This window comes from Meles meles, chromosome 5 (genome assembly GCF_922984935.1).
Source record: "Meles meles chromosome 5, mMelMel3.1 paternal haplotype, whole genome shotgun sequence".
NCBI classification, from domain to species: Eukaryota; Metazoa; Chordata; class Mammalia; order Carnivora; family Mustelidae; genus Meles; species Meles meles.
This window is the reverse complement of record NC_060070.1, coordinates 94,226,023-94,253,386: the sequence shown is the minus strand read 5'-3', so window position 1 is coordinate 94,253,386 and position 27,364 is coordinate 94,226,023. Positions and strand designations below refer to the sequence as shown.

The following is a 27,364-nucleotide window of genomic DNA, read 5'->3' as shown; positions in this document are numbered from 1 at the left end:
ACCCCCGGCTACCGTTACCTCATTCTGTGTACTCGACACCTCTTGTCTTTGTGCAGTCTACACATGGGAGCTAAATATGTTTCTCTCTCTCCACACACACACATGCACACACACACACAGCTCTTGTGTGTTCTGATATTTCTAGGTACTAGCCAAGGCCATTCAACAGCTCTTGAAATAAATGGCATGTACCCATTCATCTGAAAACATGTGCTTACACGTGGAGTTTTATTAGTGATGAGACACGACATGGGTCTCACGTCTTCAGTATTAAGCATGATGGTGTTTAGACCACAGAAGGGCAGTCGTGTGTGCGTGAGTCTGTTTATACTCCATCGCGTGCATGTGGGTCAGGAGAACTGCAGTTGGTGACACGGGGTCTGCGCTTAGAACCTCTCACCTATGATTAGCACACAGCTCTGAGGGAAAATTCTCTCTTGTCTTGACTCTTGGTGGAGAGTGGGTCTGGGCAGAGCAGCATGTAGAATGGGTTTCACCATTTTGGGGGATGAAAAGACATGAAATGCAGGTGGTGTCCCGAACCTTCTATCGAAAACACTGAGACACCTCAATGATAAACGCTCCTTGTCAAGTTCAACACTGTCCCGTCCAGGCAGGATGGACCAGGGTCTCTCCATGTCTCACGGGAGAGGTTGGCGCATGGAGCGATTGTTCAGAAGATGTGAGGGAGCCATGATGGTCACAGGACAAACCAGGCATTTCTCAGCTTTCAAACTCTTTTGCTACAAACTAAGTAATGGGAATTGAAACCAGCGGCTAAATCCAGTCTGGTATTTGGAATTATGTTCTATGACTGGAACTGTCTCTCAGCTGAGAACCTATAATGCTTTCATAACCTCTGTTATAGTAAATGGAGCCTCATGGTGGGAAAAAAAAGAGTTTTTTCTGCACCACATATAAAACCAATCAATAAGAACAATTGGAACAGTTCTCTCATGAAGACCGTCAGTGTGGTGGTGGTAGTGGTGTTTACTTAAGTGGCATTTTTCTTATCATCCTCATTTTTATAAAATGCATTCAAGGAACTTTGAACTTAGTGTTAGAGGTGGCATTTCACCAAGAATCAGAAGTGAAGACACAGAAAACTAAATACTTGTGTTCTTCCAGCCAGAAGTCAGAGGTCAGACTATTCTTCTAGAAAGCCCTGGTCAAAGAAGCATTTAATGATCCATGTCATAGTAAGAAATATATTTCTCTGCACCCAGAACCCCTTCCATTCCTGAATATTCTAGAGAAGGGGGTTGAACCACATGATTCCTTTGTGTTGAGCTCTGAATCTTGATGATCACATGCCTATTGGTGTTTGCAATGACAATTACCCAGGTTTGGCTTCTGTCTGGGGGACCTCAAAGGCAGGTTTTATTCAACACTTGGCCCACGTCTGACCCTGGCCTCGGTCTCACCTGTGTCAGCTGGCTTAGAGATGCCGGGTTGCTGATGACCTATACTCATTTGGCTCCGATGAACCCCCAGGAGGGCATACCAGGCCAAACAAATGATTTCCCTTCATCCATCCCTGAGAGACCAAATGTTATCATTACACGGAGAAAGGGAACCATTATCGGCCCTTTAATGAAATAAAGCCAGTTGCATAAGCATATAGAGACATATAGAATTACATTTTAGGGGCCCTCACTTTTCCTCAAACCCCACTGAAGAGCTCATTCTTTCAACAAACACTTATTCAGTACCAAGCACTGTGCAAGGTGCTAGAATAATAATGGAATAAAGAAATATTGACAATATCTATGTGAATTGGCAAAGGTTGTGTTTGGCTGCATGTCATAGAAACCTGATTACAGATGCTAAAGCAAATACTGATTTTATTTTCCTTAGCAAAAACCTAAGCAGCATTTTATTTTACTATGTGCCATGCCCTGCCCTAAGCACCCTTTGTAAATGTTCACTTCTTAATAGTAGTTTGCTTTTCTCACATAACAAGTCCAGAGAGTAGAGAGGTCTAGGTGGTTGTAGTTGCTCAAAGAGTCATGGGTCTAGATCCTTAGAGCACAAATCCTCTGTCTTTAATGTGTGACTTTCATCCTCATGTCACAAGATAGATACTCCGCTTCCAGTCGTTAAGTCTGAGTTCTAGGCAAGGGCAGCTGTGTCTGTCTTTTCTCTCCCAAAAGCCATGAATTTCCACTTCTATCTTATTGGTCATACCAGGCATTTGGTCTTCTCTAGTGAAAGTCTGGGAAGAGAAGTGTTTTTAACTGGGACATTATCACTCTGAGGAAATCTGGGTTCTTTCAGTAACAAAGAAGGCGAGCATGAATATTTGCATATAACTCACTTTCAGCTAAAGGTGATTAAAAAAAAAAAGAGAGAGAGAGAGACTACAGTGAAAATAGCTGATCTAGCCATGCCAAAAAAAGCCATAGTATTTCAAATTCTCCTTTGGGGTTGACCAACTCTGAATCACTTCCCCACGTTGATTTTAAGAAATAGAAGAATAGGGGCGCCTGGGTGACTCGGTTGGTTGAGCATCTGACTCTTGGTTTCGGCTGAGGTCATGATCTCAGGGCCCTGGGATGGAGCCCCATGAATGGCTCTGTGCTCAGCGGGGAGTCTGCTTGACATTCTCTCCCTCTGCCCCTCCCCCTCCCTGGCTCTCTCTTTGTCTTTCTCAAATAAATAAATCTTAAAAAAAAAACAAAAAACAAAGAAATAGGAGTATAAAATTGTACCCTTAGGGGTGCCTGGGTGGCTCAGTGGGTTAAGCCTCTGTCTTCAGCTCAGGTCATGATCTCAGGGTCCTGGGATGGAGCCCCACATCGGGCTCTCTGATCAGCGGGGAGCCTGCTTCCCCCTCTCTCTCTGCCTGCCTCTCTGCCTACTTGTGATCTCTCTCTGTATCAACTACATAAATAAAATCTTTAAAAAAATTGTACCCTTAATCTGCAACACTCTGACTTCAAACTTTAGAAGATGCAAGCCATGCAATTAAGGCACCCAGCAGAGAGCTTCTCCTCTGAGACCATAATCCATGTGGAGGCAAGTTCGGGCACCCAGAGGGCTGCTCTGAGCAAGGGGGGTGGAGGGTCTAATTGTGGCATGTTGGGGGACTTCTGCAAAAGTATCCTTTGACCCCCACCCCTGTGGAACTTACCCCTTAAGGTTGCCTCATTGCATGACTAGGAGGAACAAGGCTCGCTTAGGTGGGACTGTGGTTACGACAGCAGAGTCAGAGTGAAAGGACCAGCTGAATATTCAAGAAAACACTACCTAACTCATCTGGGGTGACTTCCTCAGGGTAGAGGACAAGTCAAGCACAATATTTATCCAGCAGACTTTTTTCTTGCAACTCTAGGAACTTTTGCATGCTGTTGATGTATTTTCTACATCACGTAGCATCCCGCCTTGCACAGAAGAATGGCCCGCTGCGTGGCAGACGTAGTTCTAAGCCTCCAACAGGCATCACTCATGGCTACCCTATGAGGTGTGCTTTGTTAGGATCTCTGTTTCGCAGAGGAGGAAACTGAGGCACAAGAGTTTAAGCAGCCTGCCCAAGCTCATAGGTGGCCAAGCCAGAATACCCATGCAGGCAGCTAGTCCCATCGTCTGTGCACCTGACCTCTATACAGGATACATTGAAATAATCCATTATTTCAAAGGCATGTGGTGCTGAGTTTTTAAACAAGAGTAGGCGGGTCATTTAGGAGACTGTGATCCAGTCAGTCCATAAACCATGGAAAAAATACCATGTGTGTTTCCCAAATATACGACACAATCCCAGCTTCGTTTGGGGAGTCCTTACTCAGCAGCCATGGGAGGCCAGGGACACCGAAGCTGGCCACCCACCGTGGGTGCTGGACAAAGACGCGTTAACAAAGGAAAGAATGGGCAGCCAGGTGAGAGTTCACAGGACAGGCGCAGAACAATGGACACCAGTAATCATTTAGATTGAGAGCTGTGGTGGCCAGGTTCTAAATTTGTCAATGGCTTTTATAGAAAAGATGTAGGCATTTGAGGATGAACAGAACAAAATGTGGTTAAATCACTTTATCCTGAGTGTTTGGAGGGAGCAAGCACTGAGAAAGAAAGTTCTAGGTCCAAACGCTGGACAGAGGATGCAGAAAATATCTCCCTTGACTCTGTTCATTCCGGGTGTTTGAACACGAAGACTGAGCCTAGTCTATGGCTTAAAAATAACCTGTTACAAAGTAACCATAAACATCTCACAGTTTTCAGCCTGATTCAGTCTGCTACATAAACTACAACCAGCATTAATAGCTCCAGTCAGCATTTATGTCGTTCTTTCTATTAGCACAATGGTTTTTACAACCATTTATGAGTTTCTGGAAAGCCTAATAGAAAACACACATACATGTTTTACACGTTGGCCATGGAAGACGCCGTTTGCGTCGGGCGAAGAACGGCCAGGCCAGGAGGGGTCGCCGCCGCCCCGCGGCTGAGGTCTGGGCAGGCCTCCCTAACCAGGAACACAGTCTCCGCGGGTTCCCCCGGCTAGCCACGCCCTCCCTGGCCCCTTTCTGCTGCTTGCTCTTTCCACTGCCTGGCTCCAGTCAGAGTCCCTCTTTCTCCGTCTCTCTCTCTTCCTGTCGATAAGTTATCACTGGGGGAGCTCGCAGGGTACAGGGTGTGTGTACAAAAGGAAACCTAAATTTGAAGACATACGTGATCATCTTTCTTCTTGAATTCACTGTGGCTTTCAGATTTAGAAAATTATTGGGATCTGGAAGTGTCTATCTTATGCATACCTCCCTTCATACTTTATGAAAAAACATCTTATGAAAGGCATGCCAAGGTTGTCCTAAATTCTTTACCATGCTGGTATGTTAAACACAGCCAAATGATTGCCAAAGATGTGCCTTAAAAAAAAAAAAAATATATATATATATATATATATATATAGTATATATATGTGTGTGTACGTACATATATATACACACATACATATATATTTTTCAATGCATGTGCTTTTACATACACATACATATATGTACAAATATATACATACATATATATATATATAACATATGCCTATATATAACATATATGTATATGTTCACTCACACACACACATAGTTTCTTTGTTGTTGGGAATCATACTTTCAACATGAGGAAATATCAGGTTGATCTGTGTTGATTCTGCACGACGATCCCCTGTTGGGCTTGGGGAAGCAGCTCTACAGAGGATCTGTTTCTTCTTCAAGGAAAAGTCCCTGACTACCTTGGAAATATCTCAGTGAAGTATAGATCCATTCAGTTGGTGAATCTCTCCACCAAAGGGGGGTAAGGGGCTTCCCACAGTGTCCTATATTCCAGTCCACCATAGTTTTAAGACCTGAATCCTACCTTCTTACTGGAAAGAACCATGAGAGTTTGTCATTGAATTCACCCCTCAGTCAAGGCTGAGATCTTTTCTAGAACAAACAAATAATACCCATGGCAGCAAGAGCTACACCATCCTGCCAAGCTCAGCTGATGCCGCAAGAGCGAACAGTAGGGAACCTGTTGAAGTTGCCATTGCATTTTGCCTTCTCCTAAACCACTGCTTGTCTTCCCACCTTTCCCGTTTTCACCAGTGCCTGGAAATGGCTTCTCACATGGAAGCCCCTGGGTCTTTCAAAGCTAGAGTCCCTCTGACAACATCCTCCTCTCTGGCTGTGAGTCCAAGACTAGTGTTCTTGGTCTCATGCCAAAGGTGGACATGAATTCTCCAAACTCTCAGACCAAGAAAGTTTGACACACTCCCATAGCTCAGAGACAGCAATGCCAAGTCCAAAAGAGATGATTCCAGGCAACTTGGGATCACAGGCATGTTGGAAATGCAAGAGTGCGCTCTCTGTTCCGAGCTGTCCAGGATTCTCCTTGCACCTGGGAAGCTCCTGGCTGCTCAGAGAAGCTTCATCTCAGGCACCCGGCTTCATTCTTTCCTTCCCTCATGTCCTCTTGTAAACTGAAGTTCGACAGCCGTAATCGTCAGAGCTAATTTTCTGTTAAGTGCCTCTATGTACCAGAGTCCGCAGAAGATGCTTGACAGCATCCCATGAACCACCATAACGAGCGCAGGATTCGGCCTCAGATCTCTTGAAAAGCAGAGTGGATGTGCAACTCCGTGACTGTGTCTCTGATCACAAGACCTGTCAGGGAAGCCTAGTGCAGGGCTATGTGACACCCCAACCCAGGATCTCTGTCCCCTTCCCTGTTGATACCTGTGAGGAGTTAACATGCTCAGAGGGCCAAGGCACAGGAAGATAGGGTGCACCACACCTGAAACAAAGCTTCGTTCCCATCTCCTACAAACCTGCCGCCATTTCTGCCTCTGTGGTTGAAGACTGGGCATAGATAATGCTTCGAGTCACAAAAGGACCATGCAGATCAGCTACCCCTTACCTACTGTGTGTTCCAGAAGGGTCACTGTGGGTCTCAGGGTATGAAGCCCAGTTCTTCACCTGCTAATCATTTTGCCTTTATGTGGTCAACCATTTGTCCTTATGTAACTCAACTATAGTTGGGCTATATTTTCTGTCTTTAAGGACTTTTGCAGAAAGAAAGAAAAGCCACATGATTCCAATTCCTTAAACTTGAGAGATGAACGTAGAGCTTTATGGAAGGTTTCTTATGGGAGAGGGATTTACATTGCCCAGCACAAAGCCAAATGTCCCCTCTCCCATCCCACCTTAGATCATCTTTGTCTCTCCTTAAAATTGTCCTCGTTATGACAGCATTTATGTTTCTGTCCACCTGACCTACATCTCCTCTTCTCCCACCCCTATAATTCTGAACCTTACTGCTGCTCCAGCCTCTTCCTTTTTCTTGGATCTTTGGCCCTTGGGCATCTGTGTAAAGCAATATGTCCTCTCTGTTTCTGAAGAAAGACTTCCTCCAGAAAGGTGAGAGAGAGCTGATATTACATTCTTCTTGATTTTTTTTTTGTTGTTGTTGTTCCCATCACATTATCATTCATGTTTAAAACTATCAGATGTCAACCAGGTGTGGCCATCTTTGTATTTTCTCTTCAAGAACATGTGATGACCAGAGAAATCTCTGTTGTGGCCTCCCTCAAACCACAGTTACGATTTTTTTTTTTTTTTTTTTTGGTTATATTGACATGATCACGAAGGAGATGAAAAGGAAAAGCTTCCTCCAGTGCTCCAGGTATTTGTCAATATCTAGATATTTCTTTCGTCATAGAAAACACTCATGTGAATTTCTCCCTTTTCATGAGACATTCTGCTGTCACACAGACAATGTGACAGCATTGGCCTTGAGTAGAGGCAAAGTTAGTATTTGCTGCTGAGAAATGATTTGAAGGATCCCGGTAGGCGCTATACACAGAGCTAACGCCTTCCAGACCCAATGATGGTCACTGAGAGTGCCAAGAATTCCAGCTAAAATCAAACCATTAGTAGAAGAACACAAATATTTTATCGAATTAGCTGGAAGGTAAGGGATGAGGCGTGGTATCCTAATAGCCACACTCTTGTTAGGTAAGTACCTGTGAGAAAGGTCTATAGCACGGAAGGAAGACGGAAGGCTGAGCGGACTCCCCAAGAGCCATGGGTCAGTTCTTAGCACCGAGAGATGGCTTTGCAGAGTAAAAGAAATTTAAGTTTTGGAATCTAACAATCCTGTTTTTATTTTTATTATTTTTTTAAAAGATTTTATTTATTTATTTGACAGAGAGTGACAGCAAGAGAGGGAATATAAGCAGGGGGAGTGGGAAAACAGTCCTGGTTTTCTTCCTTATTTGGATAATAGGGCTAAAATTTTGAAAATACTTTCTCTTTGTCTTTCTTGGGTACATGATTCTGATCTGTCCTAAGCATCCATCAGCCCCATGACAGGTAAGAATTCTGTAGAAGGAATTCTAACAGAGAAAAAAGAGCATTCACTATTTAGCTGCTGAATCAAAGTAGCATTTTCAACAAGATAGTAGGCTTACAGGGCAAGCTATTGTCTTAAAATGCTCTAAATTCCTTTATCTCTCAGTTTTAGCACATTAAGAACCATGCCTAGAGGACTCAGCTCATAGAGAAGAAATAGCCCTCAGATCTGTGCTGTTGTTCAGGGAGGCTTGCTGGTCTGTGGTTGATGGACTATTTGACCTAGGAAAATAAAAAGGAAAGTGTACCCCTCTTGGCCCAGGGGACTCGGGGATGAAGGAGAAGAGACAGGTAGAAGGGTCAGGGAAACAGAGATGCATCTGGGAAGCCCCATGTGGCCCTTTGCTTGGGTATCTTTCCAGGGCTTTGGAGGGAGCCAAACAGCCTACCTCTGACCACCACCCTAGGGTCAACACCCCCATGCTTACTCTGGAAGGAAGTGGAAGTTTTCCTGAGAAGAGGTAACTGAGAAGAGACATAGGACCCGTGGAAGCTTCCCAAGCCTTCCACTAGATCTCAGTACCATTATCTCCCCAAGGCCATGAGGTCACAGCAATCGCCCCTTCCCATCTACTCAGTGAGAAGAGCAGAGGAGATGGAGACTTTATGAGAAACTGAGCATTTTTATGAAAAAGAAACCAAGAATTCTCTAGAGGACTATTTATGACATCAGACAAAGTTGTAATCCAGAACTGACTAAAAATAAGTTGTCTTTCTCCCATCACCCAGGGATTGGGGCTCATAAGGAAGACAACAGCAGTTTGAAACAGAACCAGTGTATATCCGGGGAACTGTTGGCTTGCCCATGCATCTGTGCCCTGAAAAAGTCCAAGACTCAAATCTTTTTCTGTTAAATGGGTATAAATAATAATTCCCATCTCAGTAACTTCACTGTGTACTTAAATGATAGGTTGTGTAAACATCCCCAGTCTACTTGAGAAATTCAGTTAGTATATTTCTTGCTGGTGCTGGATCTGAGCCATGTGAGAGACACAGTGGGACGGAAGGTCCTTGGCCTAGGGCCAGCTCCCCATAGCCACGATTGTCTTCTCCATGGAAGAGTTGAAGAGATGCCTGTCCAGGCCACAGCTGGTGGTCGGAGGCAGCCCCCTGGTTCTTAACCTCTCTCTCCCTGCAAGTTCACGTGCCAGAGAGAAAACACACGTGAGGAGCTGAGGTGCGGGACCCTGGGCCCACAGAGCTGCCCCTGTCCTTCCAAAGAGTGCCTTTGACATCTTTTCCGCTCTGTGTGAATTCTGAGCCCCAGAGAGTCTGCGTGGCTGCTTGCTGAGACCCCTGCTGCACAAAGAATGCCAGCAAAGCAGGGCTGAGCCGTGCTTGCAAGAGCTTGTTGGAGGCTGAGCCAGAGTCTTGGCTCCCTGGTCCTCATTCAGCCTCCATGCCCTGGTAAGAGTATATTATTTTCTTAGCTCAAATTGCCGTTTCCAAGTCATTATTTCTCTACGACGAGAAAACAATATTGGTTCTTATGTAATATCAGCCTCAATGAATCTGGAAGTGATCACGGAATGGGTGGATTTTTTTTCCTCCTTAAAAAGGAGAAAAATAAATTTGAGATTGTTTGCATATGGCTGAGAATATTTATGAACTATTCCCCTTGTTTCCTCATCACATATTTTACCCGGCGCATTTGCGTGTGGTGCAGAATAAATCTTCACGGGAAGGGCGGGTGGAGAGAGGGGCAGGCAGAAGTTAAAGGACAGAGGGAGCCGTCAAGGGCCTGGGGCGTTGCTGCTCCTGGCTCTTAGGGTCCCCTGGCCTCAGGCTTGCTGGGGTCTGAGGGTCACCCCATCCTGCCGTTCAGAGGAAATCTTCTTGAGGGAGGATTTCAAATGCGAACACTGAGGGGATTAACATCTCCTTGTCCCTCTGGTTTCTTTCACAACCTCCTCACTCTTACCAGAGCAGAAAGTGCAACACTAGTGATTTCGTGACCTGGGTGCTGTCGGCCAAAAGAGATAATTAAATTCTATGCATGCCAGATCGAGCCAGGGTCAGACGAAGAAGTTGGCAGATAGGAAGGAAAAGAACTGGCAGAGGACGTGTTGGTGCTGGCATCTTGTTAGCCGAGAAGAATGGCCGTGTGTTAGCACAGACGTGTTGTGTCTGTCCTCCCCCCCCACCAACCCTCCCCACCGCTGCAATGTCTCTCACACAGCGCGTCACCAAGAATGATCCAGACAGAGCATAAGGGACAGGAGTGTGGCTGGATGTTACATCAGGATGGGAGGCAAGGCTCCGGGCTGTTGATTGTCCTCTTTGGAGACTGGGCCTCAGAACTGGAGCATCTGAGAACCATTCAATGTTGCCCCTTGGGTTTTTGAGGAATATAACTGATGGAGAGTATGGGGTCAGGGACAGAGAGCAGACAGCTGTCACATTTGGTCCTGCAGTAGCAAAAGCAATCACAAAGATGTCTTAATATGGGGCGGGCTTGGTAGGAGGTACTTTTCCCTGCATAATCTGAACCATGCCTCACCATGGCCTCAGGAAGATTAGGATCTTCATCTCACAGTTGAGATGAGAAAACTGAAACCCAGTGACATTGAGGAGCTTGCCCAAGGTCACACTTCATTGTAAGTTCCAGGACCAGGGACGTTCCCAAGATTTGTGGGGTTTGAAGCCAATAGAATAAATAGGGAATTTATTTTATTTATTTATTTTAAGATTTTATTTATTTATTTGACAGACAGAGATGACAAGCAGGCAGAGAGAGAGGGGAAAGCAGGCTCCCCGCGGAGCAGAGAGCCCGATGCGGGGCTCAATCCCAGGACCCTGGGATCATGACCTGAGCTGAAGGCAGAGGCTTTAACCCGCTGAGCCACCCAGGTGCCCTAAATAGGGAATTTTAAAAAATCTAGTTCAAGGCTTTGGAAGGGGCCCATGGGATGAAGGGAAGCAAAGCTCAAACTTGAGCAGCGTCACAACAAATCCATCCTGGGCAGGGTTGAAATTAAAGCACACACTTTGCGCCAGGCCTTGCAGCCCTTCCCCTGCTGCCTCTCCTTCTCTTCTCTCTACCGTGATTACCATCAAGTACTTGCTTCATGTTCCTGATCAAAAATGCACAGACTCCAGCAATGACCATGATACACAGAGGACATCCTCAGCACATGCCCCCTTGGTATGTCACATGGATGTCATAGCTACGGTGTATGGTGACAGCCATGCCCGCTGCCACACTTTATCCTTGCACCTCAAGAGTTCAAGGAGACATAGTTGAGATGTATCCAGAATTGTCCTCCCAAGGAACTCCAGTTGCTCTTCTAGGCCTTTTACCAAATGTCACGATTGTTCCCACACTGGGGGACTTGGGCACAGACTCATGCAATGTCCTGCTCGGGTCTCCAGTGGGCATTTTGTAATTACAAGCAGCAGTGTTTCATTTCCCTTCATCATCCGTCTCTGTCCCTTCGATTGATACCCATTGGTCTGATTTCAACAGGCACTCTATTTGATTTTTCCTTTCTCCATTATAATCAAGATTTTGTCATAAGCGCCGTAACTGGAAGGGGTGGAGGGATTTAAGGAAGCAAAGAAACCCAATATACATCACAGGCGCTTTGGTGGGGGTGGGAGTGGGGAGCACAATAACCATTGTCCCGCACCCGCCCTTTACTATTGTCCTCGAGGCTTGAAATCCCGTCCTAGTCTAGACAATTACTAAGGAGAATACAAGCATTTTTCCCAGCCCTGTTCCCTCTATTCTCCCAAATGGGAAACTCAAAGCAGATGATGAAGTACAAGTTCAAATGCCACACCAGGGAGAAGGAAGTATTGAGAAACTACGTCCAACCTCCAGCCTGTTTTCAAACATTCCAGTAAGTGTTCAATTGATTTATCTTGGGCTGGTGTTGTTTCATTGTCTCAAACAAAGGCCTTCTATGAAAAGACAAACTTGGGTTATGGGAGGAGTGGCTAACAGAAGGCACATTTGGGAAAAAGTAAATAAGAGTCCCATCCTCTGGGCTTTTCCTGCAGGGGCAGCATCCCTCTTTCATCTGCCAGAATTAACATCAGGACTGATTCCTATTACCTCTGCATCATACTCTACACCAGAGTCTGGTGGGGGGGGGGGGGAACAGCCTTGGGGGTGGGGTGATGATACAGGTGTAGTGGCTAGGGACCCGACCTGCCATCTCCTCTACTCGTGTCCTTGGAGCTCGGGTGGTTAGGGTTCTGTGTCTGGAATTGACTGTGAGATTTTCGACGGATTGGTTCCAAGTGACGGATTGGTTCTACTCTTGCATCTAAATGAATTACTGGATTGAAATTATTGGGGCACGACTGTAAAAGTCGGGGCGCCTGGGTGGCTCAGTGGGTTAAAGCCTCTGCCTTCAGCTCAGGTCATGACCCAGGGTCCTGGGATCGAGCCCCCGCATTGGGCTCTCTGCTCGGCAGGAAGCCTGCTTCCTCCTCTCTCTCTGCCTGCCTCTCTGCCTACTTGTGATCTCTGTCTGTCAAATAAATAAAATCTTAAAAAAAAAAAAGACTGTAAAAGTCTTCTGCCACATTGTCATCCTTTGGATATGCACTCTCTGAACTGTCCATGACTGCTTTCCATGCATCTGTGTCAGTACATTTTTGGTGGAGCTCTCTGCCTGGTGGGCCAGCCCTTCCATTTTGGACATCTCCGATGTTTAGAACAACCTTCTCCAGATTACACAAAATATTATCCTTCTGGTATCTACTGGCCCTGTAAGGGCAACATGAAGCAGGGAGGCTTACGTTGCTATGTCGTGTCTTCCTGGAAGCCTTGTCCCTCCCTTTCTTATGCTGGTCGGCTGGTGCCTCTATGGAGGCACCCACAAAGCCTGGCACGTATACGTATCTCTGTCCTAGGATTTCTAAGCAATTATTTACTAAGTGAATAGCCCTTTATTTCTACATTATTATGGGAGTTAATTGTGGAATATTGGCAAAATATCAAGAAGCAACATAGAAAATGAAAATTGACTCTTATTGTGTCTATTGGAGATAAGCACTCTACAAACTTTGCTATATAACCTAATGGTTGCATTTCTATATTTATGGTTTTTTTTAAAGGATTAGTTAGTGTTTCCTGTTTGGTTAAGGTTTGCTTTTTCAGACCACTTGTCACTCTTCCACTGCATTGTATTAGTGACTTGCAGGTGTTCTGCAGTGTGTGGGAGCTGGCTGTGTGATGGGGGGCACAGAATTCAGGATAGGCTCCTTTACTCCAAAGACCGCTAGTTGTTTCCAGCGGCAGGAAGGTTGACTGAGGATTCTTCTTCTGCTATTTCATGCCAGCCCTTGAGAGAGGCCTGACCAAGGCACTGAAGAAACTGGACGACTACCTGAACAACCCTCTCCCAGAGGAAATCGACGCCAACACTTGCGGAGACGAAGACAAGAGGTCCCGACGCAAATTCCTGGATGGAGACGAGCTGACCCTGGCCGACTGCAATCTGTTGCCCAAACTCCATGTGGTCAAGGTAAGACGGCTCTACCTGCAGGTTGCTTGCCATATCCAGCTCCATCATAGGTCCACATCACCTGCATGGATGAGTCAAGGACAGTGCCACCTGCTGATCCAGAGCCTGGGCTCTGAAGTCACAGGAATAGGAATCCAAAGTCAGCCTCCACTGCTTGCTGGCTGTATAGACTCTCCCGGCTTCCATAAAATAGGCATGTATTACTTACTTCTTAGTCTTAGTTTTACTTCTTGGCTGGGAGAAGAAATACGGCATGACAGTGCCTGGCAAATTATAAAGGCTCAATACATAGTAGTTGTATAGCATAGTCATAGCCTGTGTGGTTATACATACATTTATATGTGTATGCATATGTTTATAGATAGATAGAGCGCCTCTTCCTTGCCTCTGCCTCAAAGCTTTCCACTGGCCAAACCCCCACATCTCTGTGAAGTTGTTTCATATGCAAGCCTTCTCATTCCCTCTAGTAACTCCCTAGGGCAGGCGTGTATCCTATTACTCATCTATCAGTTGAAGAGCTGGAGGCTGCAAGAAAGTGACATCATTTTCTTGCCATGGTTGTCCTCATCCTCATCAACATGGTTGATCAATGTTGACATACAATGTAATCCTGTCCTACAAGAATTCTAGGATCTGAGAGTTGGAAAGAAGGGAATTCCAAGGTCTACCTAAACTGGCCCCCACCCCCACTGGACCACTTTCTGCATGTCTGTGACAGATTTCCATGTAGCTGTCGCTGCACACTTCTGATGATGAAGACCTCCCTGCCTAACGAGTCAGCCCTATCATTTCGGATGACTCTGATCGTTAAAACATCCTTCCTTTTTTTTTTTTTTTTTTTTTTTTTTAAGGGGATGGCAAGGGAGAGGGGAGGGGAGAGAGAGGATCTCAAGCAGGCTCAATGCCCAGTGTGCAGACTGATGTAGGGCTCCGTCTTACAAACTGGAGGTCATGACATGAGCCGAAATCAAGAGTCAGATGCTTAACCGACTGAGCCACCCAGATACCTCTAAAAACACTCTTATGTTGAGCCAAACAGCTTCCCTGCTTCCCTTTGTTCTCTGGAGCAGCACAGAACAGGGCTGCTCTGTTTCACCTCATCCAAAGACAACAGTTACGTCTTGATCATTCTCTAATGCTTCTTCTTACATCCTTTCCTGGCCCTCACCAGCCTAGACAAACACACAGTAAGACCATATCACTAGACTGTTCTAGTGTATACTTTTATACACACTTATATGTCTCAGTAAGATATATGACTGGTTATATTATATCATCTGTCTCAGTCAGACAACAAGCTCTGTGGAGACAGTGGCTTCTCCAAGCACGATGGTGGGCACAAGGTAGCCCTTTCATAAATATTCATTGATTGACCATTCAATCACCTTGCTTTTGTCTTTATCATACCATTTTCCTTCTGCCCTTCACTAAGAAGAATCAGATCCAATCATTCATCAGCTGGATATCTGCCTATTGTTTTCCAGCTGAAGTCCTGAGCTAGAAATGTGGTCTTCCCTCTAATCAGAGCACAACCAGCTTGAATTGAAATCTGAGCTGGGCAAGCCCCAGTGTTCCCACAGGACTTGGTCGGAGTTGGAGACTGGGCGGGAATCACGCGGGCCATTACTGATGGGTTGGGAAAATGCTATCTGTTAATATGAAGACACTTTGGGTCCAGGGCCAAGTCAATGGTTACTTGAAAGTCCAGCCAAGCTCCATGTTTCTTAATGACTGCATGCCCCACCACACCCCCGGAAACATCTTTTATTCTCTTTTCCTGAGGAATGAGTGGCACCATCAGGGATGGTATGATTCTTGTTCAGTCAGTGTGAGGTATTGGAAAGACCCCCATTCAGAAAGTCATGAGACCCACGTCCTGGCAGGGATCTGCCGCCCACTGACAGCATGAGCTGGGGCAAGCCACTGACTTTCCGGAATTCATTTTTCTCATGCCTAAATGAAGAGACATGAAGTATAGTCCTTCTAGCTTCTTTCTTCTCTCTTCCTTTCCTCCTTCTTTCTTCTGTCTTACTCAAAATTATACTGACTACCCACTCAAGAATTTCCTGTTGAATAAGGTAAACAAATGGACCCCCCCAAGGCCCTGTGCTTCATCCCCTGGCTCCTCCAGTCCCCCCCCAGCCCTAAACAACCACGCTCCGTCCGTGTCCTTGGATGGAGTTCAGTGAGTTCTTCACTTGGAGGAGCTGAGGATCAGAGGGAGGATGGCCTGCGAGGGGACAAAGGCCGGGCCTTGCCTTCTGTCTCCTTGGATTTCTGCTGATCCAACTTATCAGATCCCAGAGACCTGGCAAATCCCCGTCCTGCAGAAAGAGTGAAAGGGGAGCCAAGTCAGGCCTCCAGTTTGGCTCCTGAGGCCAAAACCTAATCTGGGCTGTGGGAGCTAACTGTTTTCATATGAAAGAGAAGATTTAGACCATGAACATGGATGTTCCTGTGAACGTCAGAGCTCCTATGCTCATTCTTGCCTGCGCTCTCTCGCGCTCTCTGCCTCTTTTGCCTGGCTCTCATTCAGGTTCATCTTCATTCTCCCTGAGAGCCTGGTTTGAACTCTCACTGTCTGGCTCCCTTCTAGTCCTCATCCCCTCAAGGCAAGCCAACATGTGAGGAAAGAACCAGAGACGTGGCCAAGGCTCAGGGCGTGTAGATCCGGGCAGGGAGAGGAATGGCGGGCCTTCCGGAGCGGCCCCTGGGACCTGTGCCTAGCACAGTGACCGGCTTCAGCCCCTGAAGCAAACAGCAATGGAGACATAAGCACAAGCATATACCCATACATCGCCCTCCTGCTGTTTTAAATCTCATAGTGCGTCCTTTAGAAAGGAAAAGAAATCCCAGCATGGAGAGACTTGAGGCCATTCCATCTGTCCGTTTGTGACCCGCTCCTCCTGCATGGTCTTGCTCCTTAGCCACGACAGCTTCTTCTCGAAGGCTCTTGGGCAAACCCAAGGGACGCTCACCCTGCAGTGAACAGTGGGAGGGGTCAAGGAGGACTGGCACTGGGTGTTGTCCCCAGCATTTGCTCGTGGCCAGTGCTCTGCCAGAGACTCAGATGCCATCCCCTTTGCCTCTTAGTCACACCGAAGCTGGACAGCATTGTGAGGATGGCTTTTTGGTGACCACCCCGAACCAGTTCTCTTAACAGAGAGAATTTAATAGAAAGAAGCAGTAAGTACTGAAGAACTAGGAAGGCAAAATATACCACAGGGTTCTACCTGAGTGAGGCAGCTGCGACCATCAGGCAAGGGGGGCAAACGGAAGAGGTCGGAATGATCTAAACGTGGAAACTTCTATGAGGGGCCCCTGCCGAGCCAACCTTGGACCTCTGAGGTGGGGTATGCTGAGCTGCTGGGGGCTAATTTGAGGGGATGACCCCCATCCCTTGCAGTGGGGTCCCTGTTGTGTGTTGGCCTCTCTCAGCCAGGGTGAGGACACTGGTTCCACTAGTGGTGGCAGAACGAGAAAACTGGACTCAGCTGCTGCTACTGGGGCAAAGGAGAGTCTGACGGGAACAGGATGGCCAGGACAGAAAGGGGCGGCCCTTCTCCCTCCTCCAGCTGTGCAGACTCTCTCTCTCCCTCTCAATCTCTCTCTCTCTAGCGCCCCCTCTTGGCAGTGCCTAATGGGAAGTCCCTGGCAGAACAGCTGTGATTTGCAGGTTCCCCACCCATGTGTCCCAGCGTCCCAAAGAAACAGACACGAAGGTGGTTTGGAGATAAGCAACAATAGCTGGATAAGCCGCACACACGAGGGATTCTGAGTACAGCCCTACCTTTCTCATTGGTGCAGGGCTGGGTGGCCATGTGGAGAGAGGGGAAGGACTGTCATGGGAACATCAGGCCCAGCAGAAAGTATAGAGGCAATGATATTGTATGATATTGTAATAGCGTCCTTTGGTGAGAGATGGGAGCCACACGACTGATGAGCACAGCAGAGCATATAGACCTGTCCAATCACTATGTGTGCACCTGAAACTATTGTAACATTAGGTGTCAGCTATCCCCAAATAAAACGAGAAAAGCAAGGACTGTAATAAACATTAGTGATTAATCAAAAGATACCGGTTGAGTTAATTCATTTCCTGTGTCATCTTGTGGAACCCACTTAGGCACTTCAGTCTGCTTGTAGTTAAGGATCGTCAGGCTCTAAGATTAGGTGAGTTTCTTACATTTGACTCTAGATGCACTTTGATTTAGGACACCTGAAGATAGTAAAGGCGCAATACAGACGTTTATTGAATCCTTACTTATCTAACTTCTCTTTGCCTTACTTTCCTCCTCTCTATAATGGGAATATAATACACTCTTCCTTATGGAGTTATTTAGAAGTTTAAGAGGATTGCACAGTGCTCGGAACAGCCTGGAGCAGAGCACATAGTAAATCAATGCTTGTTACTGTCACTACTCTTATAAACAGTGTTACTGAGGGGCCCCTGGGTGACTCAGTCAGTTAAGCATCTGCCTTCAGCTCATGTCATGATCCCAGGGTCCTGGGATGGAGCCCTGCATTGTCATTGATGTTCCCTACTCAGCAGGGAGCCTGCTCTTCCCCGCTGCCCTGGTTGTTCTCTCTCTCTTGCTCGCTCTCTTTCTCTCTCACTCAAATAAATAAAATTGTAAAAAAAATTTACAGAAGCCTTAGTGTTGAGCAGGCAGTATAGAAATGAAGAAGCTGAGTTTCTGCCCTTATACTGCTCACAAACTAGGGAAGAGAGAGAGAGAGAGGATACTAAAACAGTAATTGCAATTCAGAATAGAATAGAGCTTACTATTGGGACAGAATTTCCAAACTGATGAAGGAGAATGGAGGGGGAAAAAGCATGCTCCTTGGGAATGTGGTCAAACTCATGAGGCTGAGCTTTTCACACAATAGGGTCATCACTGCGTTCACTCAGCATAGCTTTCCAGGGAACCCTGACCATCACTGGCACCAAAATGAAGATGAAAACCAGCGTAGCTGAACTCCGGGGTTCTCTGAGTGGGAGGATCCCAGGGCCAGCAGTCTGAAGGCCTCTCTAAAAAGGAAACAAGGAAGGGAGGAAGAGGTCAGGGACACCTGTGTGGCTCAGTTGGTTAAGCCGCTGCCTTTGACTCAGGGCGTGATCCCAGGGTCCTGGGATCGAGTCCCACATTGGCCTCCTTGCTCAGCGGGGAGCCTTCTTCTCTCTCCGCCTCTGCCTGACACTCTTCCTTCTTGTGCTGCCTTTCTCTTTCTGATAAATAAAGAAAATCTTAAAAAAAAAAAAAAAAGTCAGAAGTCAGTGCCTTAGGAGAGAGATTACTCTTTGCTATTCCCACCCCGGCCCCTAGAGGCCTAGAAGCAAGAGGAGCTGATGTGCAGACCCCAATGTACAGTTACAATAAAGGAGCCCCTGTTAAAAAGTACTCAGAATTTCCAGCCAGTGACAGCAGAGCCTGGAACCAAACACAAGCCCTTCTGAGTTTGAGGCCCCATGTAAAGACAAAGGTCACCCTCTCTGCATGCAAATGGGCAAAAGATGGGTCTCAGTGAATTATAATAGGAGATAATGGTTCTTGAGCACTCACGATGAGCCAGCCATCCCTCTAAGCATTTTGTGTGTATTAATTTTATGTGTATTAATCTGTTCCTCCAAGGTAGGTCTTATTATGACCTTCATTTTAGAGATAAAGAAATTGGGGCTCAAGGAGGCTAAGTAGCTAGTCCAAGGTCACACAGCTGTTAAGTGGTGGGGTAAAATGGCAGGTTCAGTCCGTGGGGATCCAGAGCCCATGTTTTTAACTGCTATGCTACTGTTTCAGCACAAACAGCAGCTCCCCAGAACGCCCAGCCACAGCCCCCACGTGTGCAAACTACAAAGAGAAGAGAAGTCACGATTTGTTCACTCGCGCAGCGTACATGGAACCTGCATGTACATTACAACATCTAACTTCCTTTTTATGCTTTTTGTTCTCCCCGATGAGTAAGGGTGCTTAGGTAAAAAAAGGGAATGAGGAGATAGAATTTATAATTCTATCAGTCAGCCATAACCACTGGTAACATATTGGTATATATACTTCTAGTCTTTGCACATATTTCTCCAAGTGCATTATACTGCACTTAAAAAAATATTTATTACTTTTTTGCACTGCACTTGAAACTTAGCAGTCTTTTTTTTAAATGATTTTACGTGTTTATTTGTGATAGAATTTGATAGATTTATTTGAGCAGAGGGTGGAGGATGACTCCCGACTGACAGGGACCCCAATGTGCCGCTGGATCCCAGGACCCTGCAACCGTGACCTGAGCCGAAGGCAGATGCTGAACCCACTGAGCCACTCAGGCATCCACTTAATGATCTAAAAGAGTCTTCCAGATGGCTGAAATTTCCTCTGCAGCATCATTTCTAAAGGCTCTCCAGCACAGCATTGTATTTACCTATGATAATGCATTTATTCATGTACCTATTGCTGGACATTTCTTTTCTCTGTCATTTTTTCCACTCTTGCATTTTTTACTGTTGATCCCATGATCACAGATAGGTAGCTAAATCTTTCTGATGATTTCCCAAGGAAAGTCCCTCAAACAAGAATGAGTAGGTCAAAGGGAAAATTATATTTGCTTATGAAATAAATAAGATTAGAAAAGATCGAAAGAAGGCAGTTCTGCCTGCCACCTTGCATGACACACATTTGCTCCGGGGCGGCGGGGCGTGATGCACACGGGGTCTCCGCCCCCAACCCCCGTCCCCCCTGCATGCACACCCGGTCCCACCACTAACTCCTCCTCCCGGGTTTGTCTCGTGCCTTCATGCCATCTCGGTCCTGCCATCTGTGTTGTAGATCGTGGCCAAGAAGTACCGGAACTACGACTTCCCGGCCGAGATGACGGGTCTGTGGCGGTACCTGAAGAACGCCTACGCGCGGGATGAGTTCACCAACACCTGCGCCGCCGACCAGGAGATCGAGTCCGCCTACGCCGACGTCGCCAAGCGCCTCAGCCGGTCCTGAGCTCGGCCGCCTCGCCCCGCCACCGGCAGCACAAGGACTCCGCTTCTCCCAAACCAACTCTGGCCTCACTGACTCCCCTTCCGCATAGTCTCGGGAAACATCGTTTGGTCGCCGGCCACCTCTAGCTGGCCCCGTGGACTCCAGCCCGCTGTCTTTTAGGAAGGTCCCAGCCGACCCCATCTGATCCCACCGGCACCTGCAAGCGGTAGTGATAGACACCCTCAAGCTCTCAGCCTTTGGGCCTGGTCCGGCTTTCAGCGTGTTTGGGGTCAGCCCTGGAGAACCTGCCTAGGGGACGGTCCCTGGCCCCTCTGCCAATACCAGATTTGCTGCTGGGCTGCAGTAGCAACATGCAACCCCGTGTCCCCTTCCCCCTCCTCATTGGTAACTCCTTGGCCAAGGACAGATGCCATCCAAGATCTTACTAGAAAGAGAGCCACCCCGTTTGGGGGAGACGGAGAGAGTGAATGGAGGACAGGCAGGCTGTGATTGGGTGGCTGGCACACACACCTTCTGTCCCTCTCTGCTTTCTGACACTCTGGTCACACAGGGCACTGAGGACCAGACTGGAACACCATTTCAGACCGTCTCTGTAGGCTGCAGGGCTGAGAAGGTCATGACGCTCTCATGTATCTGGGGGACACTCACCTCTGTGCTGTGCTGTCCAGACCTTTTGAGAAAGCGAAGTTGGCATGCGGTCACAAACTAGGGTGACTGGGAAGGAGAGGGGGAACAGTGTCAATGCCAAAAGGCCCACGGGGTCTACTAGCCATGGGTTTGCTTGCTTAGCGGTAGTTTTGTTGGAGGCGACATGCCAGGGTTTGACAGATCCATGAGTGAATTTCGTTCTGCGAGAAAGCAGATGGGAGGTGGGGGGTGGGGGTTGGGGGGCGGGGGGTGGGTGAAGATAGAGAAGTTCTTTATGAGGCTCAAGGTTCCCTGGGAATCTTTCACACAGGTCTTCTCTCTCATGATCTCACAGTCTTGAACTGCTGATGTCAAGTCACTACCAACAAAGAATTGGCCAAAACTGACTTTCCAGTCTCTTCAAGTGGTTCCCAAATGTGGGTCTGCCAGCCCGGTGGGGCTCCTGGCTGAGCTGGCTACAGCCTCTGACGGGTAAGAGATGGCATGATCATGGAACACCTTAGGAAGAAAGTCCATGGGCCTTTCTGACTGGGAAACCATGTGGCTTGAACTTGAAGAAAAGTAGATGCCCCTGCCATCTGACTCACCTGCCAGATGAAAAAGGAAAGTTTTTTAGCTAATATTTCTCTCCTCAGTTGCTCTCCTTCAGTTTTACCTCCTTCAAAGCTCATCTGGCTTGAGCCTGGGGAAACTGTGCAGAGGGAACTAAGAAAAACGAGTCAATCATCAGTCCACTGCCCTAGTGGTGGTCTGTGAGAACAGCCAGCGGTCACAGACCGTCACCTTCAGCAGCTCTCCCATCCGGGCTGCCCGCGGGTAGAGTGAGGTTCCCGAGTGCCAAAAAGCCCCGGGACATGGCTTGTTGCTCAGGAAGGTCTGGCAGCAACGGTCCTTTCCGTAAAAACATTGGCACATCCTTGGCCCAGCCACCCCCAGACAGAACTTTGTCTCCAGGGATCTCTGAAGAGATCACGTGGCCGTGATCTTAGCAGAAGGGAGGAAGCAGGAGCCCCTTGAGCCCACTGAGGAAGAGGAAATTTCTCAGTAGGATGTTTTATTAGCCTGAGAGCTTTGCAAAGGCAAGAGGCATTGATTCATTCCTTCCCCTAAAGAAACCTTCCCAGGGGTTCCCTGGGAATGGAGTCCCTAGACATGTTTAAAAAGGAACATGGTGAGGAAACAGTTCTTTTTACTGTAGGGAAAAGCCCCAAACTGGCCTCTTGGGAGATGAAGTCTGGAATGATCCCAGAGGACTTTTAATTAGTGTAAATCCTGTTGTCCTCAGAAACCCTGACCTGACTTTAGCAACACAGTCACAATGACCTAAGAGGCAATTTACTTTCCAGAGACCCGCAGTGGTTCTGTTCTAGAAGCACGGCGGTGTAGGCAAGGCAGCGGGACAGAGAAAACAGGCTCCCTGGTGGCACGGCTCCTGGCTAGGGGTTGTCTGATACTAATGACTGATTTGAGAGTCAGTATTCAGCCATTGGCGGGTCTTAAAACACAGTCTTAAAACAAAGAAGCCAAACCGAATCAATATTGTTGTTTCTAGATGTTCCTTCTGTGGTTGACTTAGTTTTGCATAAACAACGATATTAAGACATCAGTGAGGGGAGGCAGTTAAATAAGCAGTTATAACCACGGAAAACAGGGGACGGAGTTAGAGATGGAAAGTACTTCTGAGTACTTAATTCAAGAATATCTTTTGATTTCAATATAAGATTATGACATAATACAACCGACTCTTGACTGAAAGTTTTAATGTCTTATGACCAGATTTAGCAGAATATTTTAAAATAACAATAATATTACCTTCCGATTATTTTTCCCAAAAGAGATTTTTTTCTCTAGATCCTTCAGTCTCCCTGGGCTTTGACCACAACCCTGTCACATATACAGCAAATCATCTTCAGGCCTCAGTATGATGAGGTCCTTAGATGTCTCCAGAACCCGCTCAGGGAGTCCTGAAGGTTTGGTCTTCATCCAAAGTCACCCTATCTTTGGTCTTGAATGAGTGCTGATCCCCCAGAAAGCATTTCAGTGGCATTAGAAAGGGTTTGGGTTGAGATCCTATTTTATTTCGGATTTATTTTTCTCCTTTGACTTTCATGTCACTATTTTATTTTATTTTTGTGGAATAGCATAGCGGAAGGCAGAGGCAGAAAGAAGAATCAAACTCAGAATGACTGTGTTGAATTTACCCATCTATCAGAGTGGGCTACCTCTCAGGTTGGCCCTGAAAGAAGGTATTGGGTAAGATTTTAATAACCTTATATGATGAGCTGGATAATAAAAGCTTGAGTGTTCTAGAGCATGGTCCTTGTATTGTGTGTCTTTATCTCCCGATGACGAAAGTCAAATGCCTGACAACTCAGAATCACAGGCGACAAAACCCTAAAAACCCACTTTTATTTAGCCGCACAATCTCAGACTGGTTCCAGCTTCCCAGAAAATGCCAGTCTCTGGTGTTCACATCTCCTGCCGGTGGCACCAGCGGCACCAGCAAGAATCTTGGTCTTTTCATTAGAAAAAGCCTTCTCCAAGAGTGAAGTTTCCTCAGCTGCATTTTCCAGCACATGTCAATGAAAGCGCGAAGCTCTTCACAGCACCCGTGACTGCTGGCCATTCTGCACAAAGACAACACCAAGCATCTTCGCATTGTTGCAGAATGGATCGGGCCTGGAATTGACCCTGAAGATCTCAGAATCCCAGGAATCAGTAAGGCTTAGACAAATAGAATTAAAGTTGGGTGGGGGGCGGGGCGCAGAGTCAGGAAGGTACAGATCCATCTCTTAAGAGTTTTCCATTGTGAGAAACCAGTGAAGAGTCTGTCTAAAATTAAATCAGTCTAGAGGCAGCAGGAATCCAGTAGTTACTTCGGGACTCTCCGCTATTCCTTGTGGCCAGAAGCCATTTAAGTAGCAGAGTGAGTCAAGATGCCGTTGTCTCTCCTTGGAAAGATGAAGTATCACCTCATTAAACTGAAGCTCAAGGATTCCTAATTTTTTCCTTATTTTTTTCACAAGCCATTAAAAAGAATCGTGAGCATTGGAGAGAGAAGTGTGCATGTGAAACATCCTGGTTCTAAAGTTAGGACAGACATTGTCATGTCTTTGGCCTTGGAGCCCTTTCTGCAAACAAGACCCATTGTCTTCTATCCAATGTTTTTTAGCATTCAAACCAAGTAACATGTGTCCCCTTCATGAATGTATATTCCTTTACCTTTGCCAATATTCTTCTCCCGGCTTAGTTTCAGGATGCTTTCCTTTCATCAGGAGGTATGATCAAAAGTGTGCCTCATTTTATTTAATGTTACTTGCGGCATTAGATCCAATGCTCCCCTCACCAACCAAAAATAAAATGAAAGATTGCCTCATTATAGGGTTTGGGCTAATCTGTGTTTCTATAAAAGCAATCTGTTGTTCTTTTAAAACATAGTTTAAAGGATCCAATTATCTAATATATATCCAATATTTTATGTATAGTTAGAGATTTCACAATATTGATTGTGCATACACTTAAAATATACAATATCCAGCTGATGTTTGAAATTTATCTTACTTTCCAGACCTCGTGTTTGTCCCATTCTAAAAGCTGGGGGTTAACCAATTTAGCAAAAGATGCCTAGCTTTTTATAAAAGAACAAACATTAGATTTTATAAAGACACTCCAAATGATGGCTACTTGATGTTCTCAAGGCCTTTAACTGGTGACAAAATAGCAGGACTTGGTTTCAAGCTTTAATAAATTTAAGTTGCCTTTTGATGAAGATACTGCTGAATGTTCACTTCATGAATCTGAACGAGTTATAAATTTGTTTTCCAGTCTTGATTGGTATTGACTGATTCAAATAAAGTTGGTTTATTTTCAAATATTACAAAGGCAATCATCAGACTGCTTATTTGAGGTGCAGATTTCCTATGCTATTTAAATGACAAGTATGAACTACCTCCCCACCCCCCCAATAAAGGTTATTCTGTTTTCCCATTATAAAAGAAAATATGTTCATTATTCTTAAAAATCAGAAGCAAAGAAAAAGAAAAAGAGGAAAAAGGAAAGGAAAAACAAGAAGCTTGTGACCCAGTCATCCAAAAGTCCATTTTTATTTTAGCAGGGCTAAATTCTATTATAGAACATGGGCTGGGTAAAAAAAAAAAAAAAAAAAATAGACTGATGTTCATTCAAGATTCTCACTTCAATTTCCTATCTGTATCATTATACCTGGGGTAAGCCAATAGTGACAGTCCAGGTATGATTTAAGGCATACTTTAAAATACTAGTCTACCTGCACCCAAAACTCCCTCTTTGCTGACAGTGACCTGGCCCTATCAGTGTTCCTGGCCGAAATTCCCACCCCTAGAACATCACTGACTCTAGATTAAGGTCTCCAGAGTCTCCAGTAAGTTTTACCTGAAGCCAACATTGATATCAGATGAAGTCCTGACAGGAGAGGTGGCCTGTAGGTCACAGCAGGTTGTAGCAGATGCTGTCCATGGTCTCCCTCCATCCCGACCACCCCTGTGTTCCTTTGGCAGGGGAAATCCTCCTCCCCACTCCTCCCTAGTCCCCACCCTCACAGGATTTAGGTAAAAGTGGTTTCCACCCCAGTTTCAAGGGGCGAAGCATGAATGAATGGTCTGACCCTGTCCTCCTGGCTGTGGTTGGTTTTGGAGTGGGTTATTGACCAACTTTCACTCAGTATTGTGAGAAGAGATTTGTTTAGGTACTTCTGAGAAAGATCTTCTTCTGAACAAGTGTCTCCTTAAGTCACTGCCTCTAGATGTGGGTTTGAGGCCTGGAAATGCTGCCCTCCCCACCTCCCAACCCCGCCCGCCCCAGAGACCATGAAGGACAAGCATCAGGCAAAGTACTGTGAAAGGCACCAAGAGTGGAGAGAGTCCATCTCCTGATGGGACCACTGAGTTTCTGAATCAGCCCACCGTGATCCTGGCTCTAAGTCTGCTTTTCTTGTTCTGTAATACATCCTGGATTGTTTGAGGGGGTTTTGTTTGTTTGTTATTATGAGTGGCTGAAGGTATCCAAGTGGTGGATGAGCCAAATTTGTTGTCATTATTGCTGTTGTTGTTTTTAATAGCCAGTTCAGTCATCAGATTGCTCAAGCAAGACATATTCCATGTTTCCATTGTTTGCTCTGCAGGTTGACCAAGGGCTGTGGGCACGGGAGACTTCATCTCTTTGCATCTTGGTTTCCTTAATTGTGCTGGGATGAAACCAAGGGGTGCACGAGTGGCCATGCCTGTATCTGGCCTTGAGAACGGAGTCCTGTTCCAGGAAACCTGCCAAAACTGAACTTGGAAACAAGAACGTCTCATTATACTTGCAAAGGTTGTGAGCTGTGTCTCTTTCATTTTTATGTCCAGTAGCTAAGATCTCCAGAATTCCCAGTAAATTTTACCTTGTGGGAAAATGCCTGGGGTGTCAGACTTGGGGAAGCTCAGGTTTGAAAACTGGAGATTGGCCTTCTGATCCTAAATGCATCACTACACTACTGTATGAACTTGAGTAAAGCCACTTTCTGGGACTGTTTCCCCAACAGGATTACTAAAGCCTCTTTTTTGGGATGATGAGTTTCCTGATGAAAAGTACTTAGAGGTAATAAAGAATTTTATAAACAGAAATGACATTTCAGCCAATTGGAACCATCAGTCCTTTGGAAGGTCTCACTGTAACCCTCCTAAATGGAAAGAAAATGATCCCAAGAAAATACATAGGTACTAGGAACTGGTGGGTTAGGGTGTGCCCACCAATCCAAAGTTTTATGTTCAAAAGTGCCCAATCCTCCCTGCCTGGTGAGACCCACCTTATAATCACTGGGCTCTGGCTCTAAAACTTTGTAGATATCCTCCCCAACTCCCTTCTTCTGAAATATACTAAGACTCTATTGAAGAAGTGTTCTTTTTGACTGAAATCAATCTAATAATTGTAGCTTTTTACAATCAAGTTTCTCTGGTGATTTTTTCTCATTTATTTGTTTTGGTCATTGTCAACTAACACTCTGTATACTATTTTTCAATTTTTTTCTTACTCATATATTATGAACATCTTTCCATGTCCCTTTTCATCTGCTACATCATTCCTATATATATATGTACATTTTAAGATTGATTTATTTATTTGAGAAAGAGAGAGAGAAAGAATGCAGGGGGGAGGGGAAGAGGGAGAGGGAGAGAGGGAGAAACTCAAGCAGACTCCATGCTGAGCACAGAACCCTATGCAGAGCTTGATCCCATGACTGTGAAACTATGACCTGAGCCGAAACCAAGAGTTGGACAATTAAATGACTGCAACAGCCAGGCATCCCAAGGACTCCTTGGCGCGTGTAGAATTCCTTCTTTGAATAAAACATGAGAAAATT

General features: G+C 46.0%; 1 protein-coding gene across 2 annotated transcripts in view; it reads left to right on the top strand.

Moving 5' to 3' along the window:
* The window catches only part of CLIC5 (chloride intracellular channel 5), a 157,144-nt gene extending 132,279 nt beyond the window's left edge, over positions 1-24,865 (top strand). For both annotated transcript variants that reach the window (XM_046004416.1, XM_046004417.1), the window contains exons 5-6: positions 13,170-13,354; positions 20,173-24,865. In XM_046004416.1, the coding sequence (XP_045860372.1) occupies positions 13,170-13,354; positions 20,173-20,340 (353 nt within the window). In that variant the 3' untranslated portion in view covers positions 20,341-24,865. The remainder of the gene's footprint in view (positions 1-13,169; positions 13,355-20,172) is intronic.
* The last annotated feature ends 2,499 nt before the right edge of the window (positions 24,866-27,364 follow it).